Source organism: Mus pahari, chromosome 4 (genome assembly GCF_900095145.1).
Source record: "Mus pahari chromosome 4, PAHARI_EIJ_v1.1, whole genome shotgun sequence".
NCBI lineage: Eukaryota > Metazoa > Chordata > Mammalia > Rodentia > Muridae > Mus > Mus pahari.
In genome coordinates, this window is record NC_034593.1 from 107,215,693 (window position 1) to 107,232,525 (window position 16,833).

Below are 16,833 nucleotides of genomic sequence, written 5' to 3' on the forward strand. Positions count from 1 at the left end.
CTCCCTCCCTCCCTACCTCTCTTCCTTCCTTCCCCCTCCTTTCTTCCTCTCTCTCTCTGTCTCTGTCAATCTCTCCCTCCCTCCTTCCCTCCCTCCCTCCCTCCCTTTTCTTTCTTTCTTTCTTTCTTTCTTTCTTTCTTTCTTTCTTTCTTTCTTTCTTTCTTTCTTTTGTTTTTGTTTTGTTTTTGAGACAGGGTTTCTCTGTGTAGCCCTGGCTTTCCTAGAACTCACTCTGTAGACTAGGCTGGCCTCGAACTCAGAAATCTGCCTGCCTCTGTCTCCCAAGTTCTGGGATTAAAGGCTTGCAATACCACTGCCCAGCTATTTTGTTTTCTTAATTACAACTTTGGTTCTTAGCTTTTCCTCCTGCACTCTTGTATTATATTTCTATAAAGATGCTGTGCTAAGTCTAGTATTTTTTCATGTTTTTTTGTAATAAGATATATGAACTTTGGATCATTTTCTAATTTGCTTAGATTACATATATGCTTTTTTTTCTTTTTCTGTCTCTCATGTATCATGAAGATATTCACCCTTAGCTAAATATCTCTTTAGGGAAATTGAGTGATCTAAAATGGAATTTTGATTTGTTTTAATGCCAACATGGTTACTTATTTCCATTTGTTTATTATTTATCCTGTATTCAGAGTATCCTGGCTTTAAATCCTCGGGTACAATCTCATGCAACTCTGCGATCCACCACGGCCAAGAAACTAGACAAGAAACACTGGAAAAGAAACAATGATAAGAACTGCTTTGTGAGTATCACTGACATGTGATTTCCTTCTGAAAATTATTCCCCACAATGAAGTCAATGCCGTTTGTATCTTAGAAATGTAATTAAATATGCACAGGGTACTGCCATGCTTTTAAAACAATTTAAGCATTTCATATCTAAAAACAAGTTCATAAAACTGTTTAATTTTGATGCTTTGCAAATCTTCTGTAAAACTTAAAATTTTCTAAGTTTGTTACCAGTATTTCTTTTTCTAAATTCTTTAAAATTTAACCTAAAATTGTTATGTACGATGATAGCATGCTGAAAGATTTTCCATATCACAAGTTTCAGTGTCACTGAGAAAGGCTACATGATTTTTCAGTATAAACCTTCTGCCCCCAGGTATGATGCAGAAGCAGAGCAGTTTCTCTGAGGTTCCTTAGGACTGGTTTTTAATTTTTAAATTTGTTTTTATTTGTGTGTTGAGAGCAGTGACTCACTGTGTAACTCACACTGCCTCACGCCCATGAGTTTCCTTCTAGCCTCACAGTCTGAGTTCTAAAGTTGCTGCCCAGCTTAGGATCTTTCTTATCTGTGTCCATGTCTTGATTACAGACTCCAGTGCAGGTCTTTGGAAGGACACCAGGGTGGGGCACACTAGATCTATGAACTACAAATATTTAAAATTGAACAGAATCCCTTTTTACTGGAATATCCCCCAAATGATTTTTCCAAAATAATTAATGAGGCTGTGGCATGAGCTTGCTTGATTTATGTTCTCTGGATGCTCTTTACATACTGTTGTTTAAGATACATGACTTTATTTTTGTCTTTTTTTCTTCTTCCTTCTCTTTGAAGAATGGGTTATGAGGACAGGCACCCTGAAAAGAGTTTTGACCACAACAAAGCTGCAGGCAAGCTATGGCATGCCATTGATTTGGCATTGTGTTTTGCTTGGTCCATTTTTTTTGTTTGTTTTTTGTTTTGTTTGTTTGTTTGTTTCGAGACAGGGTTTCTCTGGAACTCACTTTGTAGACCAGGTTGGCCTCGAACTCAGAAATCCGCCTGCCTCTGCCTCCGGAGTGCTGGGATTAAAGGCGTGCGCCACCATGCCCGGCTGCTTGATCCATTCTTGTGAGCTCTATTGTCTACTATGAGATTTCCTGACAGGTTTTGGGAAGGACACCAGGGTAGCCCACACTGGTCACATGATGACATGTGATTTTGCATAATGATGGCAACAGTTGAAGAAAATGAGCGGAATAGTACAGTTTTAAGCGTATCTTATAAACGCTGTCAGGGACAAGTCTCTCACTCCAAATATGTGAGCGCTATGATCTGAAGACATCCGATGCTTTCTTCGGGGCCTTTCATTTATAAACGATCTAACATTCTATGCTCCAGATTTGGCTAGAAATAGAAGGTTTTCCCTATTTCAATTGTTATTATCACTGCTATATTAGGAAAATGACCATTCAAGATGCGATCGTATGCATAGACTTTCTTATTTCAATTCTTCCAAAATATGTAACTGGCGAATGTGGTGCTGAGGAAAGTTGTCTCATTTAAGTATTGGTTATTTGGAATTTGTAGAAAGGCAGTCTCACAATATTTGATTTAATATGTATGTTATTCGATAGGGTTGTTATTAAAAAGCATCACAGATAGGGTGTCTCGAACTACTCAGTTTTCACCCTAGTAGGGACTAGTCTGAGAGCAAGGTGTTGGCAGAGCAGATTGCTGCTGAGAGCTCTCTGCTTGTTTAATCAATGGTGTCTGCTTCCTGAGTTTTTACCTATTCTTACTTTTCTAATGGCTTGTTTTAATCTGTTTAGCTCTCTAAATATTGCCTCTAAATAACTACATTTTCAGATACTAGCAGTTAGTATTTCAACACAAATTTTACAAAGACACAATTTATCCTATTAAAAAAATAACTTTAAGTGGTCAAACACACCCAGTCATTCATCTTATAGAAGTATGTACCATGGAAAGAATTAGGAATTAGGTGAACATTAATTATGTAGAAAGAAGATTATTCTAGGAATTATTTATTCAGTAGAGAAAAAATATAGAGGAAAAAAATCCTCCAAATTCCAACTACTGGGTGATGATTAACTAACTTAAAGCAAATATCTTCGCTGTTAAACTGTATGTCCATTAAAATTATTTTTCAATAATTTTAATTTTCTGGATTAAGCAGTCACAATCTATATTACATGCAAAGCACATAACTATATCTAACTGTAATTGTGTGTGCTTACATACAACTATACCTTTGTGTATATCCATAAGAAATAAAAATGTCCATACAATTATTAGTGCTCATTATCATTGTGTTCTTGACATTTTTTTTTTTGTGTGTAGTATGGGTTTTCTATAGTGAACAAGTATAAATGGGAAAATAAAAGCTTCCAATCTATGTAAAAATAATAATCTCATTGTATAAGCTGAAGTTTATTGCTGAAGATACAGATCACTCTGCAAACTCCAGTGATTCTCATAGGCTGAGAGAGAAGAGCAAAGAAGCTTGTTTGGGGAAATGGGGAACTGAGGTTCAAGCTTACACTCAATTCACCATTTGAATAACATCTCTTCCTTTATATAAGTATTCTCTCTGTGCATATATAAAGGGTTTAGTATAATTGTTATCAAGGTATATGATTTGATTTTTACTTTCTAGTCTTTCTGCACACATAGTGAGAACAACAGAATTGCCCTTTCTCTTACCAGAGGAACCAGTAGATAGGTAGCACTCAGAGAGGCCCAGACTTAAAGTAGCCAAACACAAGAAAATGGAGGGAAAAAGAAGTCCTTTTACAAGGCACACTAATTTGAAAGTGGATAAGCTTGACCCCCACCCTGTCCTGAGATAAACAGATGCCCTTTTGCTTTTATTGGGGTGGTTCAGAGATCAAGAAAGGATCAAGTAAGGATCAAGTAAGGGTCCTGCAACTTGCTCTGCATGCTAGGCTGCTCTTGAACTCATGGGGATCTGCTTGCTCCAGTCCTCAGATTGTTGGTGTTAAGTCTGTGACCAGCACACCCAGCGGAGATGTATCCCTTAAAATTCTTCTCTGACCCTTGCCTCCCGGGAGGGCATTGCAGAACCTTCTGGATATGGGTGAGACTGGGTATTCTCATGGATATATCTTGGCTCCTCCTTGTTCCCTCCCCCCCCCATTTCTTCCCACTGTGGAAGTTCATACATCTAATCCTTGTGCAGTTTTTCTTCTAGAAAATTTACTTATCAGATGCTGAAATTGCTATTTCAGGGCCTCATCCACAGTGACTGCTATAGCCCTTCAATCTCTCTTTTGTGGAAGACTGATTCTCTCTCTCTTCCCTCAGTAGTCCCTCCTGCCCATCCCTCTTTTTCTGTGGCCAGTGTGTGACTTTCTCCCTCTTCTTCTACAAAACTACACTATTAATGGGACCACTCCCTCTCTGACTGAGTAGCATTTTCAGTCATATAACTCATATGTTTATATCTCTATGTAATCTTTCTATCTCCACCATGATAAATAAAGACCTACCAAATAGTTCTTACAGATCAAAAGGTACCTCAGATATTTCATGGTGACAATCACCTTATGAAGTTACTATCTTGCCTTCAAAATCTGTTCTCAGAATCCCCACCCTTCATCTTTTCCTGTAGAATGAAACTCTGTGTGTGTGTGTGTGTGTGTGTGTGTGTGTGTGTGTGTGTGTGTGTGTGTGATGTCTTTATCACCTCTTCTTTGGGTCTCTGTAGTGGTCTTGAGACCAGGATCAACCCTTAACCCCTTTCCAGTGGCGTCCATTCTCAGCTAGAAGCAATGCTGAGGACTCCTTTAAAAGTTCTGTGCTGAGAATTTGCCAGGAGTCTTCCTGCTCACTGGCAGTCACAATTCCTTTTGCATGCCTATCATCTCAGCAAAGCTTTCTCCAGGCCCCCTAAGTCAACCTCTGCCTGTCCTTTGTGGCTCTTTGTGGGCTTCCTTGATTGCTGCTCTTGGCAGTATTTGCTACTGAGTCACCCCTTTTCCTTATAGGTCTTCATTGTCTTCATTTCCATGTATGTAAAACCTAGCAGAGCAGGTGTTTTACATTTCACTTTTCTTATATTTCTTCTCCTTACTGTGTTCCCAGGTTCTCACATAGCACCTAGTACACAGCTCTTCCTTAATGTTTAGCTATTGAATGAATGTGTGCGTGAACAAATGGACAGAACTCCTGTTTCCCCAATTCTCTATACACTGGACATTAGGATTGCATATTTTCCTGCATGTAGTGATTTGCAGTTCTTTGTGAATCATTCAGAATATGTTCTTTAGTTTACTCATGATAATGTGTAGGCTGAAAAATGCTATATGATTTACTTAGACTCGAATGAGTCATATATCTTTACCGGTATTTTACTTCACATCCTTAGAAAAAGACAAATGTGTTTATGAAAACAGACATACTTTAAAAGTTCAAGAAAGCCGTGGGCTGTGATGGTTCTCATGTTACTTCAGAAAACAGGAATAAGGCTTCAGTTTTTGTTTATCATGGTAAGACTCCCTCCAGTCACACCGCCACTGACTAGTCACAGTGTGTGTATCCGGGTTACCTGTTGAGCTTCTTTGTGATCCCAAATAGAAATTTTGGAAAGCGTGGTGCAGTCCTCATTCCCTACCTAACTTTCTTTTATCTTCTTATTCATTCGCCTGACGCCTGAGCATCCGTGCCTCAGGTGCCATATGCTGCTTAGACATGAATAGTATCTACAAAAGTTGGAGTCTCTTTTTTGTTTTAGACAGACTCTAATCTGTTTTACTAAGTAGATTATAGACCTCTAAGAGAAAAGGCATTGTTTTGTCCCAAGAATGACAATTTTGAAATTTTTGCCATGGAATTTCATTATTTGGCAGCTTACTAGTGGTCTATGACTAATTGGAAATTCTGAATTACATAGGGAATTTAACTGCAAAATGTGTTTGGACTGGGTAATGAAACACAGAGCACTTATTCCCAGTGTCTTTTAAGCAGGTGTTCCAGGCTGCTGTTTATTTTTGACATTTTGAAAATACTGAACTATCCTAATTATATAAATATTTTGCAGTCATTTTTCATCTACAATTTTTGAAGACCAGTAAATATTATGAATCAGTAAATATATCCCAGGTGAAAATGAAAATAAAAGGAAGCATGGTTAAGTACAATGAGTCATTTATTTTTCTCAGTAGTAGTGATTTTATTCTAAAAACATGACACAGAGTAGGTGCTCATGGCTTAAAAGAATGACAAAGACATAATGCCTATTTAAAATTTGTTATTTCAGGTCCTATGTCTAAATTCTTATGTTTTAACCTCAGAATCACTTTGTGGTTGCCATTATATTTTAACTACACTCCTAAATGTAGGACCGTATGTATAGAAGCCCAAGAATTCTGGCTAATAAAGAGCTAGATATTAAATATGGCATGAGAACTCTTTAGGCAGTGTATTTTATATGAAGAGACAAAAATAAACCACTTATCTGTCCCTTTAGACAACGAAAAGAAGTACAGAATATTTATATTTTGACATAGATTTTTTTATTTTACTTTTATGTATGGTTCTTTTTCTATTAGAATAGGGTAAGAATTCTGCCATTCACCAACTGAAATAAATATGAATGGAGCTTAGCCTTTGCCAAGGAACTAATGCTCCGAAGAAGACACACATCAAAAATACTTACAGTAATATTTCAAAGAAAGAACAATAGATGGATTTTAATTATCAATCAAATTTACTGTCAGCCGAATGATTCTAGTGTTTAGTGTAGGAGATGGATTTAATGAGAAATATAGGAGGCAAGGTTTTCTGAGCTGCTGTAGAAAGTTAGACAATAAGTCATGAAGAGTGGGGTAACGGGTTTCTGGAAGACTGCAAATGTGAAAACAGAAATTAGAGCACATGACTTAGCAGGTAGGGGAACAAATAGGTTGAAAAACTGCTTGCTTTGCCAACACAAGTACCTGTGCTCCATCTGCAGAACCCACTTATGCAAGCCAAGCTTGATGGAATGCGTTTGTAATCCTAGAGCAGCTGGTGAGGAAGAGGCAGACAGTCCTTGGTTTCAGTGACCAACTAGCCTAGCTTAATTGGCCGTTTCCAGACCACTGAGAGACATTGTCTCAAAAGCAAGAAGGCAGAGAGCCCATAAATGCTGACACCTGACCTTTCCCTCTGACCTTTACATTCACGTGAATATATTTGCTTGTACCCAAACCCAATATAACATATCTGCACAAAATATGTGACTTGGGAGTTGAATTTGTTTGCACATTAACTATTTATAGGCTAAATTAATCTATTGATGTGAAATAATCAATTTAGGAGAATAGCATTTTTGAAGTTAAGAGCTGGTGACGAAGAGGTGTCGGTAATTATAAGGCTATGTGTGGAGTTTTCTAGGAGCAGTATTTAGAGTGGGGAGCACAACAGGGTTGATGTTGAGATTAGGGTAGGCGTTAGCATAAAGGAAGTTGGGCACTGACTTCAAATAGACTATATAAAGGCTTTGCCAAAGATCCAGTAACCAAGATAATAATTACCATAGAAGTAAATGAAAAAAAAAAAAAATAAGGAGGGGCCTACTTTTTTTTTTTTTTTTTTTTTTTTTTTTTTTTTTTTTTTTTTTTTTTTTTTTTTTTTTTTGATCTTATGGGGCTTTGTGTGGCACAGAACCATAAATAAGGAGGGGGGGGGAGGTGAATCTGGCTAAAAACAACTGTGGGAGAAGCACAGAGTTCCTACAAGGGAAGATGGGTGCCACTTGCTTCCCCTTTAAAGTGTGGTTTCATGTGTTCCCAATGAGCTTCATTTGCAATCTTTTAGAATCACACTTATTTAAGGTTTGCCTTGTCCTCTGGCCCTGCTTGTTTTCCCCCTCCAAAGGTTTGCTTGGTCACTATGAGATGATACCTATTTTGGTTATTAAAGTTTTAACAGATCCATTCACTCTTGTTTAGCTAACAATGTGACGCTGCTAGACTTAATATAGAATGTGAATATCAGTGCTGGACTACCACGGTCCTTTCTAAGTGTAAATTAACAATTTCCTGAGCGTTGCACCACATTGTTAATGAGGAAGTAACCTGTCTTCACTTCTTATATCCCAAAATTACCAAAAAATTCTCAAAGCTTTCATCTATTCTTGACGCTGACTTTCATATTTAACCTTAAGTTTCTGAAATTTTAAAAAGAATGCACAACCAAAATTCTTTTCTTTACCACTTATAAAATTTTTTTTTTGGACTGGTAGACAGTGCAGTGTTTGTGTCGAGAATACCGATACAACTAGATACTTAAGAGCTGCAGGAAATGTGACTGCTTTTATTTTCCTCTTGGAATTTAATTTCTACCCTAGCAGTCTCTGTGACCGAATGACTTTGTCTCTGTTTCTTTGTAGGAGTCTTTTCTTTCTGTCTGGGATTTCTACTCTATTTTTTTTTCTGGGTTGCTGCATGAACTAAAGGAATATCATCTCACTGGTTGTAATTGGATACATGAAGTGGTTTCAGCCATGATTTTTTTTTGGTCTTGTTTTGTTTTGTTTTTTTCACTTTGGGGTGTGTGTGTGTGTGTGTGTGTGTGTGTGTGTGTGTGTGCCTTCCCTATTCACACTCTGAAGAAGGAGGACACTGCCTGCATGCCTTGCCTTATCATTCTCAACATTCACTTGAGATAGTCTGTCATTGAACCCAGAGCTATGCTGATGGCCAGCAATCCTTGTGTCCCTGTAATTTACAGAGTTGGTGGTACTTGAATGCTTAAAAAAAAAAAAAGAAAGAAAAACCCCCAAACCAAAATACAGGTATAGGAGATTTGAACTTAGAGTCCAGTTGAGGCACGTCCCCATCACTTCCCACCCTCTCAGTAAATCTTTATGAGTCTTTCTTGGCCTTCCCTCCCAGGCATCAGATTCTTCTCTGTCACCAGCCCTTTCATACTCTGACGTTCCTGAGGATGTGGCAGACCCTGTGATGCTAGCTCCTAAGTCACAGTCTGCATCTTCTGACTGCCACACTCCTGGTGTTGGCTGCACATCCATGAAGAGTCCTGGGAATTGTCCTGACTGCCAGACTCCTGGTGTTGGCTGCACATCCATGAAGAGTCCTGAGAATTGTCCTGACTGCCACACTCCTGGTGTTGGCTGCACATCTGTGAAGAGTCCTGGGAATTGTCCTGCAGCCCCTTTTGTTCCTCTCCTGTCTCTCTGCCATTATAACATTAATGTAATCTGTACTGAAAGGTTAAAAGTTGAGAGAAATTGCCTCTTCCCTTGCCTTACACTTCTTCCAGCTACTGTGACTCACCTAGGTTTACATCTCTGTCTCTGAAACTTTGATTTTCATGTTTCTAACTGTGGCTGAAACACTATTTCTCTGAGTTTTGCCATTATATTCTTTGCTTGGGGAAAAGTTTTGAAAGTATAGTGTAGGGTTTATTCTTTTTTGTTTGTTTGTTTGTTTGTTTCTTGGGGGCTTTCCTTCTAAAGCCCAGACTGGCCTTGAACTCATAGAAATCCACCTGCCTCTGCCTTCTGAGTGCTGGGATGTGCACACCTGGTTCAGATCACTTTTTTTTTCCTATTCTTAAAACATCGTCTTATTAATTAATTATGGGTATGTGTGTGGCCTGTGTCGGTGTATATTCATGTGGGAATGCAGGCGCCCGCAGAAGACAGAGGGCCTCAGAAAGCCTGTGGTCTGTGTTGTCTGTTGCCAGGAATCAAATTTGGGTCTTCTGTAAGAACGATAAATGATCTTAACTGCTGAGTTAAGAGAAGTTCTAATATTTTTCACGTTTTATTGATTAGAGAGAACCCTCTGTGAGTCTGGGTGTAGCTGTAAATTACATAATCAAGTATTATTGAAATGTTCATGATATGTAAATACTTACATTTTTCCTTACTTATGTTTATTGTGCACAAGGCATTTTTAAAAGTATCTTCTAAAATGCCTCATATGGATACTGTCTCATTATTTGGTTTCTTATATATTATTTGCATGTCTGTCCCCAAAGCAAGTATATTTTATTTATGTTTTCTCATGTTCCAAGACTTACAGACTGAGTGGAAAATAGGATTCAGTTGTGTGATATATGCCACATTCTATAACAGTTTCAGGGGATAATGGTGGTTGAGAAGAATAGAAGCACATGGGGTGGAAGTGAATGGTAGTAAACCCTGAGTTAAATTATTTACAATGATAACTCAGCTATATCCATTGGCCAACAGCTGTGGACATCTGCTGCCCCATGCATTTCTTCTGCATCTGCCCTTACCATCTTCATTTTTCTTTGCAGAACAATTGGCAGTTAACATACAACATCCCATAATTAAAGTTTTTTCTCCTAATGAGAATGTCAAATCTATGAAAACCCATTTTTTTTTCATAGATGAATCTGCTGCACCTACATTAGTGCTGGATGTATGGTTAAGTGCTTAGTAAATAATAAGTAGAGTACTTACTGAATCTTGGCACATGCCAGAGCCTGGTTTTGGTAGTAAGATTCTGAATGTATTCTCACGGCATTTACATTCTAATGAAGTAGAATTATTTTTGTTGGGTTATATTGATGCACAGCAAATTGTAGTGAGTATGGTTATCTTCTTAAAGGAACATGAATTCTGGGGAAGATTAAGTGATTGCTAAATGACATAAATACCAAAGCCAAGGGGTTCACAACCTGTGGTTTGTGACCACTTTGGGGGCTCAAATGACCCTTTTGACAAGGGTGGCCTAAGACCATCTGCATATCATATATTTACACTGTGGTTCATAACAGCAGCAAAATTATAGTATATTCCATAGAAACAAAAATAACGTAATGGTTAGGGGTCACCATAACATGGGAAACCGTATTAAAGGGTCTCGGCATTAGGAAGGCTGAACACACATGTAAGACCTAAAGCTAGAATTGCTGACTTCATGAGTCTTAAATATACATCGAAATTCACATTGGTTTCCTTTAGAAGACTTGTTTTACATAATTCTTACCTACTAGCATTCATCTAGACTTCTTTAAGAACTCAGAATAAAGACTGAATTGAGGGTTTATTCTCCACTGTCTGCACACAAAGTGTGAACTCGGTGGAGCATCCCCTGAATATTTTGGTGCATTAGCTCAAGAGTTTGAGAGAAGTTAATTCACAGAGCAGTGAACTGTCTTAAAGAATTTACTCATTGTCCAATCCTTGTAATGTGTCATTCATTTTAAATGCTGGATCCAAATTAGTTCATCCATTTAAATGCTGGGCACACTCTAAACATCAGCTTGAATCACACTTGTACAGATTTATCAATTACCAAACAGTAACTGGAGATCTCATCGGCTTCACCCACTGTGGATAGTGCTGGAGATGGAGGCAAGAGCCCTGGTTACCTACACAGGATACACATATCCATTCGTGCATTAACCTTGTATTTCACAGTGAAGTTTTGTCAGTCAGCCTGCCGTGGGACTTGTAGTGGGAACACATAGCTTGGCATCAGAATTCAAGATTGGCCTTCCTAAGAAAGGAAGTTTTAAGCTGAAATTAAATTAAAAGCTGAAAGGAAGAAAGCTACAATGTGGGATTCTTCCAGGGTGGAAAACATACGGGGAAGATCTCGGAGAAAGACTGCGTGCTTCAGAGGTCAAAGGACAGGTTGGGTTCTGCCAGGAGTAGGTTGTAGAGTTGAGGGAGGGCAACGGAGAGTTGTGTTGATGATGAGAGCAGCTAATTACACTTATTGACATGGTCAATAATCTACTTATTTCATTAGGAGAAGTGCAAGCTAGCTCATTAAAGAGACAGACTCCTTGTTTGATATATGCTGTAGTTTGGTGTTGGTCAAATATTGTTTTCTCACTTTGACCGTGGGTTTTCATGGTGCTTTATTTTTGGTGTAGCTAGAGATTTATTCTGTGAGTAGACATGAGTAATAAAACAGGAGCTGCCTAGAAAGAAGAAAAGTTTAACTCTTGATATCCTGAGGCTGTTACAGAAAGACTATGTTCAATTATTTATTTCAGGCCAATCACAACTTTCTCTACATTCAAGTGGCACACAAATTAAACTCGTTTGTAATTGTCTCCCATCAATTCAGCTCCTTTTATTGTGTTCGTCTCTCATTTCTATAATGGTGAAGCAATTTTTACACCTCCTTTATTGTTAATCAGAATAGAGTTAGGTACCTGGTCCTGGTTTACAAGCAGCTGAAGAAAGCTCTCCAAAGGTGGATTTCAAAAAGCTTTGTTTGCAAAAGAAGAAAACCATTCTCTGTATAACCAACTGCCTTATGTTTGAGGTTGGGCTTTTAGGGGAAATGTTTCAGGATTGGCATGCAGCTACAGACAGGTTGGTTAAGAGTTAGATATCCAGGGACTAAGGCTCACTCTATGCTTTTGCCATTTACTAGCTATGTGATTTCCACTGAAATGAATTTCTTCCTGCTTCCAGTTCTTTGTCTCAAAATGAAGATAGTAATAAAGTATATGCACTAGGTCATATGAGAGTGTGAGCACAATCTAAAACCATGCCTTCCATACATGAAGTCCTTGTGAGTGTTGGTGCTAATGAGAATTGACACTTGGGGTTGATGTAATAGGTAGATTTTTGATGCTGTTAAAGTGGGGACACAGGTAGTTCCTTTATGACAGCTGACATGGAAAACCAGAAAAAAGGGAAGTACATGGAAGTGTGGCTGACAGAAGGAAGCGAAAATAGTGACTGAATATAGACTGTTTCTACTGTGAAGGAAGCCCCTGTAAAGAAGCTGTGCCTAACACTGAACACTCTGCAAGGCTGAATAACTACTAGAATTCCATGACTGTGGGCAGTTTGGAATGTTGCATGTCCAGAGCCTAATTACTACTTACCTTGGGTTACCTTTAGTCCCCTCAATAGCCACTCTTTGTGAACTTCTGTGTCTGACTTAACATTCTGGCGACTGTCAGATAAGAATGTAGTAGCTTATCAGACTGTTGTCATCCACCAACCAAAAGGCTAAGAATGCCCTCGGGTGGCACCTGCACTCTAGAGCAGAAGTTCTCGTGTGCTGCCTTGTGTACCTGATGTTTCCAACAAAGCATTTGGAAGGAGTCAGCAATATTGGTATTCTTTTTTCTGTCACTCAGAAACACGTCATCAAACTCTTCCCATATTGGGGCACAGAGATTCGTTCAGCCTGAATCGGTGTTTCTGAGACATGTTATTCAGATTTGGTTACTCAGTGAAATATCTTTTATCCCCTTTGTGGTGAAAATTGGTTTTTTTTATGCATATCTCCATTGTTCAGAAATTTATTACAGGGAAATCGGTCCTGCACACACCAACATACGCATATAGTATACACACACACACACACACACACACACACACACAAACTACATACACATACCACACACACACACATGCACACACACACACAACACACACACACACAAGAACACATGAGAGAGAGAGGGGGAGAGGGAGAGGGAGAGGGAGAGGGAGAGNGAGAGGGAGAGGGAGAGGGAGAGGGAGAGGGAGAGGGAGAGAGATTTCTTTTGAGCTTTACCTTATTCGCGTGAAGTTGCAATACATTCTTTTCTTATAAAATTCTTCAGCATTTCTTCTAAAAAAATCTTACAGGCTACCCCTGCTCAATTGTCACTGTAGTCTAGACTTCTGCACCCCATGATGTGGGAAAAGGGAATCCATTCTGGCTGTATCCAGCTAAGCTTCTCTGGGAGCTTTTTTTGGTGTGGGGGTAGGCTAACCAGTGTGTATGAAATCTGAGCTCTTGCAAACTGTCCAAATCTCACACAGAGGCTTCTCTTAGGAGAAATTGTTCACCCGAGCTACAGAGAGTTCTAAAATTACTGAGATGGGATCCAGAAGATCTGGAATCAAATTGCTTTGATTTGTTTACACAGAAATTCTTTGCATAATCATAAATATTAAACTGGAATTGCATGATGTATTGTAGGTCAATAAGTGCTATATAATAAAGCAGATGTGTGTTAAGACTATGGCTGCAAAAACAGAATATGTATATTTTAGAAGATATTAATGAAGCATATTACTGTATTTGCAAATAAGAAATATCTTTGCATATGGGAAAATAGAGTGCTCCAAACAAAAGAAATCAGCTAAATTGTCTTTAGAGCCTAATGGTATATTTTACCTTTGCAAAACACTTATTTGGTGCTCATAGAAAATAAATATGCGAGTTTTGCTGTTTTCCAGAATGGGCATACAATGGCAGCTGTCTTTCTAATCGCTCATCTATTCAAACGCTAATCGTTGGGACCCACATAGAATGCTAGAAGCCTGAATAGGTAGACAATGACAGCAGTGTTTTAATCACAGCCCTATTCAGACACTAATAGGAGTGATGATTAAGGGACGTTAGAAGGAGCACTTTGACATCTGATCCTTTGAACTGGCGTCTGTGCAGCCTGTGCTACACACAGCTTACTTGGCCAGACCCATTTCCTTAAATAAAGTGCTGTGATTTCCAATGTAGGAAATATTACATTAGAGCCTATTGAAATGATTAGGAATTGAGGAGCTTTTCTTTTATTGGGGATATAGTGTGGGTTTGTGTACTCGCAAGACTGAGAGCATTAATATTGCATGCAGTCCTCTGAGTAGTGGGGGCCATAGAGAAATCGCTTGAAAAGAGCTCAGTACAGTCATGCACCTTCAGTTGAATACAAGCTGACATGTGCAGCTCTCCTTTATTGAGGTTTGTGAATTTTGAAATACTTGGATTTTCATATGCCCTAATCCAGTTGGGTCCGTCCTATCTGCAGTTGTTTCTTTTAAATGGGGGGTTGAATTTTTAGTGTTACCTACCTTAAGTTACTTTAAGTTAATTGAATGGGGAGGGGCTCAGGAGGCACCAACTCTAGCTGACTAGCTATTGGCCATCAGTGACTCTTGGGGGAGAGTCTGTTTTCTTGTTGAGCATGAACCCTGATAGATTGCCTAGATTATAACCGATAACTTTGCACCCATATGCATGTGAGCATCACTAATTTGAAGCAATGGGCTGTTTAATAACAACAACAACAACAACAACAACAACAACAACAAACATTGGGCACATGTAAGTGGGAGAGGCATTTAGCAGTTGGGGGGTCTGGGAAGAGTTGGAGAAGAGAAAGGGGTAAATAAGATCAACTTGGACTTTTTTATAGGCATGAAAGTCTTACAGAGTAACGAAAAGAGTATCTTCAAAGTGGTAATAGTTGGTCTAGAGAGAAGGTTGACTGGTAATACCATGTGTGACCCTTGCAGAGGACCTTAGTTTGATTCCAATAACTGACTTTAGGACATTAGACATCTCACAGCTTCCTGTGACTTCAGCTCAAGGTCATGATCCTCCTTCTTCTGGATTCCACAGGCAACCACACACACACACACACACACACACACACACACACACACACACACTTAGAAATAAATCTTTAAAAAGTGATTATGCTATACCCTATGTTCACGGCCATACTGTAATCAGTTCTTGCCAATTTAGAATAAAATCTTTCTCTTTTCTTTCAGCATCTATAACATGTATTTCAATGTCACTAGCCTGTATCCCAAATTATTACTTGTAAATTATTACTTGTAATCGTTACCAAGCATTTCCATGACTACTTGGCATTTGTATATTAGAATCATGGCTGAAATAGCCTCATCAGTATTTGAATATTAGAGACAGCCACAGCTCTCACCCAAAATGGGATAAGAGATCATACACATTCTGGAGCCAAATATACGTAGACATAGGCTGTGGCCACAGATTTGCATTGCCCCAATATCCTCTTCTGATGGCAGTTTCATGAAGATTTTTTTAAGTGGCACAACAAAAGAGAATAATAAAACCAGCACACTTTTCAGATATAGTAATGGATACATCAAGTAGGTAGGCTATACCAATTTTGTCTGTCTGTCTGTCTGTCTGTCTGTCTGTCTCTTTCTCTCTTTCTTTCTCCCTCTCTCCCTCTCTCTCCCTCTCTCTCTTTTCTTTCTTTCCTTTTGAAATAGGGTTTCTCTGTGTAGCCCTGGCTGTCCTGGAACTAACTTTGTAGACCAGGCTGGCCTCCAACTCAGAAATCTGCCTGCCTCTGCCTCCCAAGTGTTGGGATTAAAGGTCTGTGCCACCACTGCCTGGTGAGGGACACTGTTATAGGTTCCAAGTGCTCAGGTATTTTTAACTGTCATTTTGATGAAAGCAATTGGTATGCCAAGAATACATTCTAGGAATTTTACCTGGTAGTTGAATAGACATAAATTCAGACACAGAAGGGGGAAAGGAGCATGCAGTGAATGTATGTATGTATGTATGTATGTATGTATGTATGTATGTATGTTTGTATAATATATGGAGGTCTTCTCTCAGAAATGTTGTCTGTCTGAGCCATGTGACTTGAAATGATAAAAGCAGGCAAACAGCAGAAAAAACCATATAGCTTCATATGATGTTAATATTTCAGGTTTTATGCCCACAGAGGCCTTCACAGAAAAGACATGTAGACAAAAATACTCAGTGGATTGCAAGGTCTCCTTACCATTTTTGCCACACGTAATTAATGGTAAGCAAGTGTCAAGACCAAGGAGAATGGAGCTGAGCTTCTAGCGGTAATAATTCATGAGCGTGCATAGATAGGGATGCTAGGGATTGCTCAGTAAGTCCATCTTTGAGCTGACATTCTGTCTCAGCTGATTGAATGTTCTTGCTCTGGAGGGGAGAGGGATGACTATTTCAGAGGATGCCTTAGCTGTCCTCTGCTCCCTCCAACACCCAACTCATACATTGTCCCCTCCAACACCCGTGCATATACCATTTCCTCCAACACCCCACACATACACCGTCCCTTCTGAAACCCCATAATACACCGTCCTCTCCAATATCCCACAGACACGTTGTCCCCTCCAACACTCACACAAACACTGTCCCCTTTGATACCTCACACAAATGCTGTTCCTCCAACACACACTCTCTCACCCACACACATACTCAGGAAAGTGGCCAGGAAAAATAGAGATTCTGGTTGAAGGAAAACCACCACCACCACCACCACCAGCACCACCAAGTTGTGTATACTATTTTTTTTCCATCTAGGACGTC

The 16,833-nt window shown here is 39.0% G+C and overlaps 1 protein-coding gene across 1 annotated transcript in view; it reads left to right on the forward strand.

The window, feature by feature from the left end:
- Dpyd (dihydropyrimidine dehydrogenase) overlaps window positions 1-16,833 on the forward strand; it is an 844,579-nt gene that overhangs the window by 38,539 nt on the left and 789,207 nt on the right. Inside the window, exon 2 of the mRNA XM_029537560.1 lies at window positions 648-758. Coding sequence (XP_029393420.1) covers window positions 648-758 — 111 coding nt within the window. The remainder of the gene's footprint in view (window positions 1-647; window positions 759-16,833) is intronic.